Here is a 16,674-nt window from a genome sequence, read left to right as displayed (position 1 = left end):
AGCCAACTCATATGTGTTTCACTTAGTGATGTGTTTCCCTTACTGACGGCCAGACCAAGTCAGTGGTAACAGCCAATGCACATGTAGTTCACTTAGAGAGGGCAAGACCAACTCAATGGTGACAGCCAACTCACATGTGATTCACTTAGTGACGTGCTTCACTTAGTGATGACCAGACCAAGTCAACGGTAACAGCCAATCCACGTGTAGTTCACTTAGAGACGGCAAGACCAACTCAATGGTAACAGCCAACGCACATGTGGTTCCCTTAGTGATGGCAAGACCAATTCAATGGTAACATTCAGTCACATGTAGTTCGCTTAGTGACTGTAAGACTAATTCAATGGTAACAGCCCGGTCACATGTGTCTCCCTTAGCGGCGGCCAGATCAGTGTAATAGTCAGGGAATATTTTGAGGCCTTGTGTGAGCTCTCCCAAAAATGGCGGCTTGTCTTGCTTATGTCTGCTTGCAGGCCTATTCCATCTAAGGCCTGACAAATTAGCAATAAGGAACAGTGAGATTGAATCAGGCACCTATGCAGCATTAGCCCCAAGTGCAGGGCAATGAGCCTGCAGTGTTGCATGCAGCTGTGATATAAAATTAAGTCCGATTGTTTGTTGCTTTGCGGCCTCCAAAAGATCCACCGCTCCGAATTAATGAGATTTAGGACCTTGTTCTGGTTTGCAGCCGGAATGAAAGGCCCGTTGCTGCCTTTCACTGGTGCCTGATGACCTTAAGTCCAATGATCAAGGCAGGATATTCTGTCCCTAAAACAACCGCTGTCTTCCGTGCAGCATGAACATGCGGTGCCCAAATTGGCGACCGTGGTCTGCGGAACCAAAGGAAAAGGAAAGGAAAGGAAAAAAGAAAAAAACAAGCTCAAACTGCTTGAGAGCCTGCAAAACAACAGGCTCTCACACACTGCCAAACACTTCCCCGCAATTTAAAGGGCCAGAAGAAAAGGGAGCGGGCAAGGGGAATGAACGAGCCTCCACATGATGCTTTGCCGGTGCCTGCTAAGCCAGCTGGCCGGCTGAGGCCTCAAATCCCCCTTAGCCGGGCGATCCGACGCTGCGCTATTAGCACAGCAGCCGGAAGAACCACAATAGATGGGAGAAGAGAGGAAAATCAAAAGGAAAAATACGACCTGATCGTTGTCTCTGCCTAAAGACTGAGCCAAGCTTTACACGTCTCATACTGGCGAAGACCAAGTCAAGACTGGGTATCCTAGCCCAAGGGAAGAGGCGTGGCAAAGCGTTGATTGACTTGGTCCCTGGGCAGGAAGATGAGGATTAACCCCATCTATTGTGGATTCTCCATCGGTCATGCCGGAGAAGAGAGCATTTCAGTTGTAATGTTTCAAGTAAGAGCTTCCAGAAGGCAAAAGAAGCATTTCTATATTGCCAAATAAAAAGTCAGCTTCCCTGTAATAAGCTGTTATTGTAGCAGTAGTTCTTCAACTTCAGCCACCTGTTGTGGGCAATTCTCAAAATACAGTTATGGCAAAAAGACATGCGTGAAAGGAAGTTTATTCTTGGTTCACTTCTTTTAGTGTGTGCTCCCTGCTAACAGCTCCTCACCACAGCTACAAACCCAGTCCTCAACCTCTCTGCATTATGTTGCTTTAACTACTTATACAGTTGTGACTTTGCGAGCATAACCTGTTTTTCAAAGGATTAAGTAGTTTCTATAGGACTGTAATCAGTATCATGGAGGAAAATGGATTCTTAGGCCAAATGTAGCACAAGTTAATTATTGAAAAAAAAGTTCAAATAGTGGCCAAAGTATAATAGAGCAGTCAGGCTTTTCCATTTGCTTAAACATTTAGCAAGTGAGAAAGCAATAGTTTTCTCCTCTCTGTGCTGTGTTAGGATTTTCCCATCATTTTTTTCCTGAAGGTCATTTAACTCATATATACCTATATTAACTCATATATACCATATTCCTGGGCTCCAAGATCACCGCAGATGGGGACTGCAGCCAAGAAATTAAAATGCTCCTGGGGAGGAAAGCCATGGTAAATCTAGACAGCACACTAAAAATTAGAGACATCACCCTGTCAACAAAAGTGCATATAGTCAAGGCTATGGTCTTCCCAGTTGCAATGTATGGCTGTGAAAGTTGGACCATAAGAAAGGCTGAGCGCCAAAGAATTGAGGCCTTTGAACTATGGTGCTGGAGAAGACTCCTGCGAGTCCCTTGGACTGCAACCGATCAAACCGGTCAGTCCTAGAGGAGATCAACCCTGACTGCTCTTTGGAAGGCCAGATCCTGAAGTTGAAACTCAAATACTTTGGCCACCTAATGAGAAGGAAGGACTCACTGGAGAAGAGCCTAATGCTGGGAAAGGTTGAGGGCAAGAGAAGAAGGGGATGACAGAGAATGAGGTGGCTGGATGGAGTCACTGAAGCAGTAGGCGTGAGCTTAAATGGACTCCAGAAGATGGTAGAGGACAGGAAGGCCTGGAGGAACATTGTCCAAGGGGGCGCGATGGGTCGGACACGACTTCGCAACTAACAACAACAACAATACCTATGTGGTAAGAAGACTGGCTGCAGATGGCAGAGAAGCTTTCTTTAGAATGAGAGGTTCTGATTCTGTCAGCATCGCTTTACAGTAAAGCAGAATTAGTTTGTTTGATTGTGATTCCTATCCAGTTTATCCTGGGAGGTCAATATCAATCTTGCAAAGCTGAAAGTATAATTCTCTCCAGAGTCTCCTTTACAGCCAGGAAACTAGGAAGGGTCTCTTCTGAGCCTCTTGCCCTGCTCGCTATCCACTTGCAAGCTACGATGTCTCTTATCTGATCGTTCCCTTGACATATCCCTTGACTTAGTATCAAAATCTTTCTCATATTCCATCACACTGCCGCTACACCTCAGTAATCCCGAGGATTCCCAGCCCTGTATTAAGATGATTGCTATCCTCAACAAATCACATTCTGCGTCCTCTAGTTTTCCCATCCCGATATGGTTGCTTATGGCTTCTGAGAATATTATGAAATAAAGCCTCTGCGTCTCCTGCTTTCTTTCCGAATCAAAATTATATTCTTACGATACGAAAATGGATAATTTGAGCAGATGATGTAGTGGCTTAGTAGTTTGAATTAAATAAGTGAGCAGATCAGTCAGATTCGGAATTGCTCCATGTCATACATGACCTATTGCCATTCCCTTCCAATCACTGTTAGGGAGTTTTGCCAAAACTGAATGGATCGAAGAAACTCTATATATGTCACCAAACAAGAACTAATCGCAGTCCTTCCACAGTAACCCCTTTTTATGAACACTTCATCAGGAGAAGGTGGACAAATCTCTTCCTTAAATTGAACTTTTCCCCGTGCATTCTTTTCTCCCTTCGGTCCCAAGCCCAAACATTCTTTGCCTCCAATTAGAGCCTTCCCAGTTTCTTCTTACTAAGAACAACTCCATGAATCTTCAATAGCTCTTCCTATAACAGGGCCAGTGTATGTCCCATCTGACATATCTATTACATAGTGAGCCTACAGGAAGGGATGACTTTGCTTTACGAACTTAGTATAGAGCCTAGAAAATGTTGCTTTACAAACAGGCAACCCGCAGTCATTGTCAGGATCCCTCCAATTCATATTTTCGGGGCTCTGCCATTCTGAAGGGTGGTGGGAGGTTTCCTTCTGTTGGGAGGGGGCTCACAGATGCATTTCCTTTACTTTGTTCTCTCCACCTTTGATGATCTCTTTGAGTGTGAAAAGGGGAAGGAATGTGCCAGAAGCCATCTGTCTTATCTCCAATCCGTTGTGAAGGAAGATGCTACACACTTGAACCATCCCTTATTGCTCTGGTTCCCATAACAACGTCACACCTGTGGATTGGCTGGAAGCAAACTGGACAGTTGGGCACTGGGGAGGGGTTTGTGAAGGGAAGTTTTAATGTAACATTTTGCCCGGGAATTCTTTAGACCTTGCTTTGCCTTTCTGCTTTCACTGTCCCTCAATAAAATTTCTTGTTAAAACAATGCCAATTTCAAGAGCTCTGCTTGGGAGTACTAGCTGAGGCAGAACCTTACAGTCAGGTGTTGTTTTTTTTCAAAAAGGCAAAGGAAAAGTGTGTCCAAACATAATTAAAATTACTTGCAACAGCAAATAATAAGCACACTGTAAGCAAGGGAATAAATCTCTTGAACAGAGATAGCTGTCTTCTGCAGTCTGATTTAAGAGGTAGTCCTAATCTATGATCCCTTTTGAAAGTAATCCTCTGGCCTCCAATTGTTGTATGACATTGGTGTGTGGATTCTGCTTGCGAAATTTCAACTTATCGAATGACCGACAACCCTCTATGGCTTTTGGAATTCTGGACTGGATTTGGACTATTTTACTGCATACTCCTGTTAGAGAAAACCCATTCCGGCAAGTTTCTTTCAGAGATTCTGTTTTGGTTTTCATTCTTTCTTTGCTATTATCTTTTGTCCTTGAATATAATAAAGTGTAATAGCCACTATGCAGGACAGACAGGCAGAAGATTAGCTGAGCACAACTAGCTGTCAGAAAACACAATTCAGACTGTCTATGGAGATTATCTGTCATCCAGGTCATGGTTGTCCCAAAGGTGCTTTTTTAAAAAGGCAACTGGACTTTCTTTGCTTTTCCTTGAAAACATTTCACTTCTCATCCAAGACACAAAATATCTTCAAGGAAAAACAAAAAAAGATCAGCTTTCCAAGTGGAAAACTGTGAGCAAGATAAATCCAAAAATGCTAGGGAATTCCTGGTGGTTTGGCATTTAGGAAAATTAACCATCAGTAGACATGCAGCGATAAGCCACATTTACATATTACTCAATAAAGACAATAAAAATCTACAGAAACAAAAAGACCAAAACACATGCTCTCGAGCAAAGATTAACACCAGACAATCAAGAAGAAAATGATACCCTAATCAAGGAACTACCAAGGAGTAAACTACATCCCATCAACAATGGCAAGGTAAGCTAATGCCAAGATAATGATAATGGAAAAAAACAGCAACAGAGAGAGGTAGAAAGAAAATCATCTTCTCTATCTTCTGTTTTTGTTTTTCTTACAGTTGTACGTGAGTAACTGATAGTTTGGCCTGTGTAATGAAAGTTAAGTTCCTTTACAGACCTGGGACAAAAATGATTGGGTTTAAAGTTCTCACAGACTTGTGAAAGAATTACATGTTTGGACAATTACTGTTGATTATAAATTGCTACATATAAATAAGATTTTTCAGCTTTCTTCTGTTTTCTTTCAGGTCACTGAACAGGAAGCAGACAGAGAAGACATGAATATTATAAACCCCTAGCAAGAATATTCAAATGAAAAAGTAGCCTTTTTCTGGCAGAGCAAACTAAAGACATACTGAATAATTAAGGAACAATCTGGAATTTCTGTTGCTTGCACCAAAGTTATGTTCCTGCACATTTCATGAAGAAGATTTTATTATTATGCCACAGGGCGGTGCAGCCTAGAATGAAATAATCTGATGCAACTTGTGCTGTTCTGGCAATCAGCTTGTTTGATTTATAGGTGCATTTGTTTCAAACATTCATTTATCATTTTAGGTATTATAGCATTATATCTTGAAACTAAATCAGATCAACAAACTATGCCTGATGCTACTGAAATAAGGTAGGCAAGAGTGAAGCTATCTCTTCTCAAAAGCAGGATAAAAATATACTGTAAAAGCCTTTTCATACAGTAAGAAAAGTATCAATGACATGTACTAGTTTTATTAAATTACCCTCCTCTCTAAAATCTCTGCCTCAAAATACTTTTGACTGAATGATACGTTGAAATTCACCTTAGCTGGGATTTGTCAAATAGCCTTTAGTTCAGGGCTTTTCAACCAGTGGTACGGGTACCACCTGTGGTACATTGGCACCTGGCAGGTGGTACGCGACCATCCTAGAAAAGTGGTAGCGGGGGAGGGGAATGAGCTGAACCGGTGGCAGCACCGCACAAGCCTGAGCAAGAGACGGCTGGAGCTGCAGGGCTGTCAGGGCTCAGAGGAAGCTCCAGGATCAGGACCAGGCTCCAGCTGGAGCTCGACGCCGATCCTGACGCTTCTGCTGAGCCCAGAAGAAGCGCCGATCAGCTGCAATGTTGCAGCATCTCCAGGGTCTTGTGATTTACATTCAGATGCTTAGCAACTGATTCATATTTATGACGGTCACAATATCCCAGGGTCATGTGAAGTGACCAAAACCTGCTGCAACCACCCAGCAGAGGGAGGGGGGGAATAAAAACCAAACACACCCCCACCCCACCCCCACTGCCAATCCTCAACAGAAATGCTCACAACAATGAAAACCTCGGACAGGAGGAAGAGCGCCGCCAGGTGGGCAGGCAGGTGTCCTGCTCGGCTGTGGCTTGGGGGACACTTTTTTCAGTGCCACTGTAACTTCGAACAGTCACTAAGTGAACTGTTGTAAGTCGAGGACTACCTGTACTTCATCACTTTTTTCCTTTTTTTTTGGTCATCAAGTTTTTGACACCTTGCTAGGCGACTGATGGTACTCGGATGCTGCCATATCTGAAAAGTGGTACAATGGGTAAAACGGCTAAAAAGCCCTGCTTTAGCTAACAGATCTGGCAAACCAAATGAAACTGCAGTCCAGGAATGAAGGCTAAACGCATTTTTTTTATTGAGATAGTCTATAAGAGATTCTTGCAAGTCTGATTGCACTGTACTTATTTTTATAGTTCAGTGAATCAGGGAGGCATCTGCCTGAGCTGCATCCAACAGTATCTCATTCTGATTTTTTATTTTTTATTTTTTTAAATGCTTCTCTTGCCAAGGCAATGATGCCTGCATATCTCTGTCAGAGTCATCATCCTTCCCCTCTAAATACATGAATCCAGTAGGAAGGTGCAACTTCCTACAGATGCAGAGGATAAGATAGAATGGAGAGATTTTCCTCAACAAGAAAGGAATAAACATTAAGTCCTGCCTTGTTAGTAGAGGAAGTGAATTAACATCTTCCTGGCAGTAGAGACTGCGAGCAGTCTGATTCAGAAGAGAAGTTTAGGTTTTGACAGGGACTTTATGTCTTGATTTTCTGCCCCTTAAAGCCACTAAATCTAAAACAATGAATTGAAATTTTTTTTAAAAAACCACCAGAAAATTTCTACAGATTGTAAAATTATAGCAGCCACACTACTCGATCACAGAAGGTCTGCTAAGAATGACTGAAGATAACTTTTTAGTTTTAGAGCAATTTCTCTAGAATAGTTGATTTTGTGTTTAAATGTGGGGGAAAAATCCTTATTCTATTGGATTTCAATTTCTTTAGAGGGCTGTAATTTCCTTCTATGTTTCCAAAGAAACTGTTTTCCAATTATATTGAAAAAAGTCAATTTGAAAAGAGGGAAAAGAGTTTATGTTATAACAAACAATATACAGTATTGCAGTGATTCCCCCCCCAAAAAAAAATTCCATGAGACTTGAGATGACGAGACTTCTCTTCCATCAAGACTTGAGTGAGGAAAAATAGAAACAAAGTGGATGAAAAGTATTCCTTACAGGCTCTCACAGAACTTCCTAAGAATGCTTGGTTTTTCCTGGTTGCGTCTCTGTCGAAACCAACGCTGAATATTGCGCACATCCCAGTCTAGCTGCTTGGATAGCCCTTCCAGCCTCTTCTCATCTGGATGCTTTCAAAATTAAAAAAGAGAGAGAGAGAGTCAAAAAGTTACTCTTTTGACGAAACTTCAACTAAATTCCAGTTAATACTCTTTACTAAAACTAAGCATAAGTTTCAGATCTCCGTATGAAAAAGAAAATGCCCTTTGAAATGCCAGCTTGTTATCCAGAATATAAAACAGTTTGTGCAAGTTAAATAATTGTCAGATTCATCTTCAGTTGTTATTGGTCTGTAGTTCATGTTGTTATCAAACTACTGCATATGACCTGGACAAAAGTAATTAAAGATTCTTAATTCCTCCAGATTTCTGCATTTTACATAAAATGTCATCGTGCCAATGACATAAATTACCACCATAATACACAATTTGATTTCACGGACACTTTTTCTGTCTTTACCATACTCTAGTTTAAAATATAAGGTGCAAAGTAGTTTGTAGTTGGGTGGTCTTTAAATTTTAATAATTGGGAACAGTGAATACTGTACTCTATTAAATCACACTTTCAATTGTATGCTGATTTTGATGTCTTATTTGCTCCACTTATAATGGAATACAGCTTAACCGTTTTTTTGCCTTCTGTTTTCTGTTACATTGTTTTTAAACTCACTCATTTTCCACTAGGCCTACTGGCTTGAAATTCTGGGACTGGTAAACTGAATTATCTGGATAGGTCCAGGATGGGAATGGCTACTCACACTAGTTTATTTTTGTCTCACTCATGTACCGTACTTTTAGTTGTTGTTGGGGTTTTTTTTTACCCTTTACTGCTTCAGGGTACCCATCTCACAAAATCATCACAAAATACAAATTTATTTTTTCATGGAAGATTTACAATTCTACAAATTCGTTTTCCAGAGAATAAAAACACATTAATAATAAAGGTAGACCTCACTTATTGATCTCTCTTTCAGTGACCATCTAAAGTTACCATGGTGCTGAGAAAGGAGATTTACAACTGGTCTTCAAAATTTTGGACATTGCAGCATTCCAGCAATTATGTGATTGCCATTTGCAATCTTCACAGCTGGATTCTGACAAGCAAAATCATTGGGGAAGCTGTCAGGAAGTCGCAAGTCACGGTAACTTAACAACTGTGAGTGATTCATTTAATGAGCACAGCCAGCAGTGATGTTATAAATTGGCATGGTCATGTGACATCCTGCTTAATGACCACACCACTTAGTCTTAGAGTTGGTGGTCCCAACTGTGGTTAGTAAGGGAGGACTGCTTGTACATTTAAGCTTCATTATTTATTGCCCTAAAGCACAGGTCTGCAACCCGCGGCTCTGGAGCCGCATGCGGCTCTTTCAGCCATCTCCTGCGGCTCCCAGTCCTCTGCCATGTGCAGTCCCCCCAAAAAAGTGGGACTAAAAAAGTTCAACCAATCAATTCAAATATGCAGGGTAGGTGCATATCTCACCTTGTCTCCACTCTTCAGTCAAACCCTGTTCTGCACATGCGCGCATGTACACGCATGCGCACACAGTTTTTGCGGCTCCCAGTTTTTCCTTTTGTGAGGGAACCGGTTCCGAGTGGCTCTTTCACTGTTTCCGGTTGCTGACCCCTGCCCTAAAGGGTACCTCAAATTGAAAGCTTTGGATATACTCTCCTATTGTTTCTTAAAAATGTTCAAGATTGTGGAAAACTATTTTTTTTAATTAAGAACACCTATAATTCATTTTGTTAAAGGGAGAAAATCAAAGAAATAAAAAGATATTCTATCATAATGGAGTGCATGAGCTTGTATGTTAATTGATATATTTAAACACATTTAAATATTAAAATACATTAAAACCTTGTGGCATATTTCATCCATTTTTGGAGTGAGATTTGTTAGTTTTACAATGAGTATAACATTTAGCCTTAGTTTTATATTTAGTCTTAGTTGCAGGGAGTGTTAAAATTCAGTTTTTTGATGTATTGAAGGAAAAGACAGTTGTCCTTTATATGTCTTTTCAATTAAGCTCATATTCTGTCAACTTATACCAAAAGTCTTCTACTTATTATTATTTTTTCTCAACTGTTTGTGACATCTGAGCAGAAATTTGCCAACATCTTGCTTTTGATCTTGGAACTAGCTTGTGATAAATTGAATATTTACTTGGAGAATGTTGGTGTAACAGAAAATTGTTTAAGAAATGATTTGTATAGAACTGAAATCTAATTGTTTACGGAGACTATATCTCTCAAAATTTTAAAATAAGTAACAAAGAATGTAAGTAACCAAGGGTGGGGGAAGGTATCTAAGTTACTTGTGAGTTGTAGCCAAGTGGGTAAGTGTAATGGACAGTGAGAATGTGGGCAGTGAAAACAATCTGGGAGGACAGGAGGAAGAACCACAACCTAGATAAAGGTCTATAAGAGGAATCAGAGTCCAAAGGAAGAATGGGGATAAAGATGGAACCCTTCCTAATCCTCTGGAAAGTAAAAGAAGGGGCAAAATGCTTTCAGACTTTATAAGATTCAGTTATTGTAACCTTGGAATAAAGGTAGTTTAGTACTCAGGGGTTTTGGTTTCCTGTCTGGAATACCTTGAAGGGCTGACAGTAAGTCATCTTAGGGCAAATATGTGCTGGTAGGCAGGGCAGGGCAGGGCATGGAAGAGAAAGGAGACAGTCAACTAGCAAGCAGCAGCAAGAAAAACAATTATGAGCTGGGTCCACATATGCATTCTTTTCCATTTCTTGCTTTATAAATTGTGTGGTTCATAGGTGCACACTTCTTCTGACACCAGGTATTATTTATAACTTGTAAAGGTGATAAGTGATTTATCGCTATAAAAAGTATGTCATGAAAGTTTGAAATTGCCAACAAATATGTGGCAGAGCTGCCCATTTGATCGGCATACATCAAAATGAAATTTTGTTACATAAAGGTCTCAAAGGGCCACCACCTCTGATATACACTCCTTGTTCATGGCCAGCTCAAGGTTCAGATCGTCCATTTTAGTCTCTAGGGAGCGAACAATGGCAAACGGGACAGATGGAAACGGGGCTCCATGTGGATTAGCCCTCAGATTAGCTTGTATTCCTGCAGGACAACCTCGCCTCCTCTCCTTTTTCTGATCCTGTCTCTTCCACCTTTTCCTTAAAGGGGCCTTGCTCCTTTTCGCCCCTGGAGCACGCTACCACCGCCTGAATGTTATTGGTAGAAGTGAATGTTATGAATATTTTATGATGGGTTTTTAAACATAAACCTGTTTAACTTCATAACAATTGTTCATAAAATGACTATTACCCTGACTTTCAGTCCCCAGGATCAACTGTTTCCATGCATCCACTTGTCTTGCAAATTATACTTGTGTTTTAATATACTTGGCCTTTTTTTGCTCAGAAATTTAGTATTAAATCTATCCAATCTCTCACATCCATTAAGTAACAGCAGCACTCCGATCACTTGTGAGAAAAATTAGCAGGATACTTCTGCTATTACTCATTACCACAACTATCAAATTAACATGCTAGTGTTAATAATTAATTACATTGTCTTGGAATAATAATAATAATAATTAATAATAATAATAATAATAATAATAATAATAATAATAATAATAATAATAATAATAATGTTGGAAGGGACCTTGGAGGTCATCTAGCCCAACCCCCTGCTCAGGCAGGAAACCCTATACCATTTCGGACAAACGGCTGTCAAGTCTCTTCTTAAAAAATTCCAGTGTTGGAGCATTCACAGCTTCTGGAGGCAGGTTGTTCCACTGGTTAATTGTTCTAACTGTCAGGAAGTTTCTCCTTAGTTCTAAGTTGCTTCTCTCCTTGACTAGTTTCCATCCGTTGCTTCTTGTCCTGCCCTCAGGTGCCCTGGAGAACAGCTTGACTCCCTCTTCTTTATATTTATAAAGAATCTTTATATTTCCCCAAAGTAAATAAAAAGGATTTTAGGAACATATTGTACCTTTGTGATGGCAGTGAAGACTTTTTCAAGAATAGCATTAGGCTGAGCCTTCTGTGGTCCATTGGCTTGGACTTTTAAGCCTAAGGCACATGGCTTAGCTATAAACCTAAAATGGAGAGAGAAATAAGGAAGAAAAAGAAAAAAAGTAATTAGATACACGTGACTGAATACTTACAAATTAAGCTGATTCTCTTCATTGGTTGCACACAACTCAAATGATGAAATGATGCTGTCTCCAAATTAGTATGTTTAACCAGTGTGTTTAACCTGTGCTTGTGGGTGTTTTGCTTCCCAGCAGAGAGGCTGCCTGTCAACTCCCCCTATGTAATTTTGGTGCCGTGCTACTTTCAGAGTTTATTGTCCTGCAACAGTCTCACGTTTTGCTGGGATAACACATTCTGTAAGGCTTTTGCTAGAGTGCTGGTCTGCCACACTGATCTAGTGTCATATGAATAGTAGGTTTAATTTTTTTTTTAAAAAAAGGTGATCTTGTCTTGCACTTGCTTCCAAAGCAACCTATTGAGAGGAACGTTTTGCCAGATAAAATGCCTGCAAATACAGTACATGCAGATAAATGTAGGAAGAGAGCTATATTAGTCCACGGTTGCCAAAAATCAGAAAGAGTTTGGTAGCGTATTTTCAGCCTAACACATTTCATTAAAAGGCATAAGCTCTTCTGAGCTACAGCTCACTTCATCAGATGCATAGAGTGACTAATGTAGGATTTAAATTGGGGCTGGGTGGGGGAAGGGAAGACAAGATACTGTAGTTATGCAGATACAGGTTACATCTGACAACAAATAAAACAAGTACTTTATCCATTAATAACTTTACAATCAATTGTAAACAGTCAGCAAAGGCCCTTTGGATTTTGTGTAGGACTGCACAAAATAAGTAACAGAAGTTTGGCATCAGAACAAAACAAAATAATGACAAATAATATGAGAGCATTTTAACTTCCTATAGTACTCCACCACAGGCCTCAAATGAGCTGTTTTGGAGCAAAGAAAATTTATCAGCACAATTGAGCAAGAGACTGCTGAATTCTCACAGAGCAAAAGATCTCAAAATCTCATAACAAATACATTCTCAATTGATCAAGCACTTGAAGTCTGTCTCACGGGTGATTCACATCTCCATAATCACCTTGGCTCACCTGTCAATCACAGGTCAGAAAGCCCCAGTGTAGACATAATATACATGGACAAGAAATAGACTAGCTCCAGGTTGACAAAAGAGTTTGACAAGACTGCATATTGACCCCTATACAAGTAGTCCTCAAGTTATGACCACAATTGAGTCCAAAATTTATGTTGCTAAGTGAAACATTTGTTAGGTGAGTTTTTCCCCATTTTACAACTTTTTCTTGCCACAGTTGTTCAGTGAATCATTTCATTTGTTAAGTTAATAACACGGTTAAGTGAATCTGGATTCCCCATTGACTTTGCTTATCAGAAGCTCACAAAAGGGATCACACGACCCCAGGACACTGCAATGATCATAAATGCACACTAGTTGCCAAACATATGAATTTTGATCATGTGACCACGGGGATGCTGCAGCGGTTGTGAGTGTGAAAAACGGTCATAACTCACTTTTTTCAGTGCCATTGTAAGTTGGAACAGTCACTAAATGAAGTGTCGTAAGTCAGGGACCGCCCGTATGCTGAGTTTAAAGGAAATTGGGTTGGCAGAAGATGTGCGTGGTTTGAAACTTGGAGAAAGAAATATCAATAACTTGTACTACGCTGAGAACATTATCCTGATGGCTGAAAATGCAAATGATCTTCAAGCCCTACCATGAAAAGTCAAAGGACATAGTAAAAAAAAAATGGAGCTAAAATTAAATATAAAGAAGAGCAAACTAATAACAATTAGAACAGTCAGCCTTAAAATTGACAATGAAGATACTGAAGTAGAAGACGGTTTCTGCCATTTAGGATCAACCAACAAGAATAAAGGAAAAAGCAGTCAAGAAATACACCACAGATAAGAATTTGGTAAGACAGCCATGAAGGCCACGGCAAAGATATTCAAATGCCATGATGTGTCAATTCTACCAAGGATAGAATTGTGCAAGCCACGTGATTCCTTGTAGCACTCTCTGGAAGCAAAGGCTGATCTTTAAGATGCAAGAATGGAAGAATATTGACACCTCTGAACTTTGCTGTTGGGAAAGACTCCTAAGAATACCATGGACAGTCAAGAAAACAAGGACCTATGGAGAAAACCTGGATTTTTTCTAGAGCTCCTTTCAAACAACTATACTCCATGATAAGACATGGAAGATTCATGGAGTTCATTTGAAGAAAGACCATGTGGGAGCACCAGCCACAGAAGTTAGTGGATATATTCTTTTGGACTGCAAATTGTACTCTGCAGGAAAGGCTGCTGGCTTAGAGTCTTACTTAAAAACTAAAAAAAATACTGGGACACTTGGGAGAAACTGTGTTACTTTTTGCAGGGAACGAACCATATATATCACTAGTAAAGGTGCACTTTATTTCAAAGGCCATTTTGAAGAGGACAGAATATTTAGATCAGCTTGGATTAACCATAGGAGTAATGACTTACTATGAACAAGTTCTATTGTTTTCTTTGCATCTATCTCTATATTTGGATTAGTTTCACGCTTTGATGTGGTCAGGTAACTAAATCAATAAAGTTTCCATTTTATTCTAAGTAAAAATGATAATTATAACAGAGACTCAGCTTTTGTTATCCTAGGGTTCTAATATATTAAAACACAAAAGCCCCAAAGAGGAGAATTATTTCATTTCTTTGATGGGGGGGGGGGAAAGAGGACAATCAAAGAATAGGATTTAAAGGAGCAAAGGCAAAAATGATTGGATTAAGTGGAAAGGGAAATAAAGAAAAAAACAAAAACAAAGGAGCTTGCCTGATGTACAAAATGAAAAAGTACTTCAAACCTAGTAGAGAATCATTGTGTCCCTATATCCCCTGAGAAAAGGAGACCTTGTCTTACAACATTTCGTTTAGTGACCAAATTACAACAGCGCTAAAAAGTGGTTTATAACCAATACTTACACTTACAGCTGCTGCAGCATCCCCACAGTGATGAATCAAAATTTGGGTGTTTGGCAACCAGCACATATTTACAACAATTGCAGCGTCCTGGGGGGGGGGGTGTCATGTGATTGCCACTGGCAACCTTTCCCAGCTGGTTTCCAACCGGCAAAGTCAATGGAAGAAGCTGGGCTCACTTAACAACTGCATCATCCACTTAACAACCGCAGTGGCTTGCTTAACAAGCCCGGCAAACAAAGGTGTAAAGTCAGGCACCGCTCAATTAACAATCACCTTGCTTTGCAATGGAAATTCTAGTCTCAGTTGTAATGGTAAATTGAGGACTGTCTTTACGCATGCTGACCAGACCTTATCTGGATATGCCTGAGTGTTCTGCAAACTTAATCTAATTTCCAAGGACCAAAGCCCGGAAGGTGCAAGGTGGGCCGTGTAGCATATTATTTTCAAGAAAGAAAATAAATATCTAATGCATAGTAATTGTGTCAAGTTTCCGACGTATGGGCTTTTCAAGTGACTCCGAAGCACCGTTTACCTTAAAAGTTTTCTTTAGCCTAATACACCGGCAAATGCTTGCTCGAAGGAAGCTGGAATCTGAAATCTCCGCCCCCTTGCACAATATATTTAAACACAATTCTCCACCTTTCTAATTTTGTCATTAATCATATTGTACAATTAATTTAAAGAATCAAGTTTCCCTTCCCTTAAACAACCTGCCAAGTTCTTATCTTCTTTAATTTCATATGGCCTTGAGGCACAATCCTCCTTCTCCCTCCTCCCAGCCTTAACCCTATCTCTTAAAGCAATACACAAGTTTAACGTATGAAATAGCTTCTTCTTCATCTCTTGTCAAGCAAGAACATTTGATGTTAACAGCGTTGACAAATTGATGTGCTTCTTCTTCATCTCTTGTCAAGGAAGAACATTCGATGTTAACAGCGTTGACAAATTGATGTAAATCTGAAGTCTGGAATCTGTGTTCTAACTACTCACTGTTCCCCTGAAGTATGGCCATTGGTGAGGGAAAATGGGGCTATAATCTAGCAAAAGAGGATTGTAGATTCTCCTGTCGCGCCCCGCAGGCTCGACGCCCAGCGGCGCCACGGGCGCGACACTCACCGGTGCCGGTTTCCTCTGCTCCTGGGGCTCGGGCCGAGAGAACGCCCCAACGGCCGCCGGCTTCACCTGCTCCTCGGGCTCGGGCCCAACGGCTGCGGCAGCGACAACGGCCTCCACGCGTGAACGCCGAGCCGGCTGAAGCCCCGACTGTGCGCACGCGCGTCGTGCAGCCCGGCCCCGCCCTGCCGGCTACGGTGGCCTCGCAGGGTCCTGGGCTCAGCTTCGTCCTGCCGGCTACGGTAGCCTCGCAGGACCATGGGCCCGAACCAGATAGGGAAACGGCCCTTGTGGCACTGGCGGGCGGGGCCTACGGCAGCGGAGCCCGTTTACAAACTACGAGGACTGGGGGCTTGCCAGCCAAGCAGCAGGGTAAAGCTGTGTGTGCAACAGGAGGGAAGGGGCCGGGATCAGGGACGGGTGTGGGGGTGGTGACTAGCGGCGACGGGACGAGCGTTCACGAGGAGACTCACCTGGGAGGCAGAGGGTGCCGGGTGGCGGGGCGTGTCGCAAAGGGAGGTGTTTGGGAGAAACGGGAGTTAAGTAGGGGATGGGCGGAAGTGGGTGCGGCTGGGTGGGGCGTGGGTGTGTACATGCAATGTGTATTTAACAGCGTTGGATGCGGGTAGCAGCCAACGCTGGCTTTGTTCCGTTTGAAGATCGTTTGCTTTTGCTTAATAAACCGTTTTGGAAAACTCAGCTCTCGTCTCGGTTGCTTGAATCTCCTGCTCTCCGGACGAGGTTTGAGATCTCCACCTTGGTGGTAAATTTATTTGTTGTTTATTTATTAAATATGTACCCCATTTAATAAATACTTTCTGGCAATTCTGGCCATTTGTCAACTAGTGATGGCCATCAAGAAAGAGCCTGTTAATTATAGAAACAATACAATGTACGTGTTAAATTCTACCTGAATTATATAATTTGAAAACTATGAAAACTACGATTTCACAAAGTTCAAAT

General features: G+C 41.2%; 1 protein-coding gene across 1 annotated transcript in view; it reads right to left on the bottom strand.

The window, feature by feature from the left end:
* Positions 1-16,674, bottom strand: part of CERS6 (ceramide synthase 6) — a 113,770-nt gene that overhangs the window by 63,684 nt on the left and 33,412 nt on the right. The window contains exons 2-3 of the mRNA XM_081334085.1: positions 11,552-11,657; positions 7,521-7,651 (exon numbers count right to left, since the gene is read on the bottom strand). Coding sequence (XP_081190211.1) covers positions 7,521-7,651; positions 11,552-11,657 — 237 coding nt within the window. The remainder of the gene's footprint in view (positions 1-7,520; positions 7,652-11,551; positions 11,658-16,674) is intronic.

Source organism: Vipera berus (assembly GCF_964194415.1).
Source record: "Vipera berus genome assembly, chromosome: 1".
In the NCBI taxonomy this organism is placed as follows: Eukaryota; Metazoa; Chordata; class Lepidosauria; order Squamata; family Viperidae; genus Vipera; species Vipera berus.
This window is presented reverse-complemented; position numbering and strand designations above follow the sequence as displayed.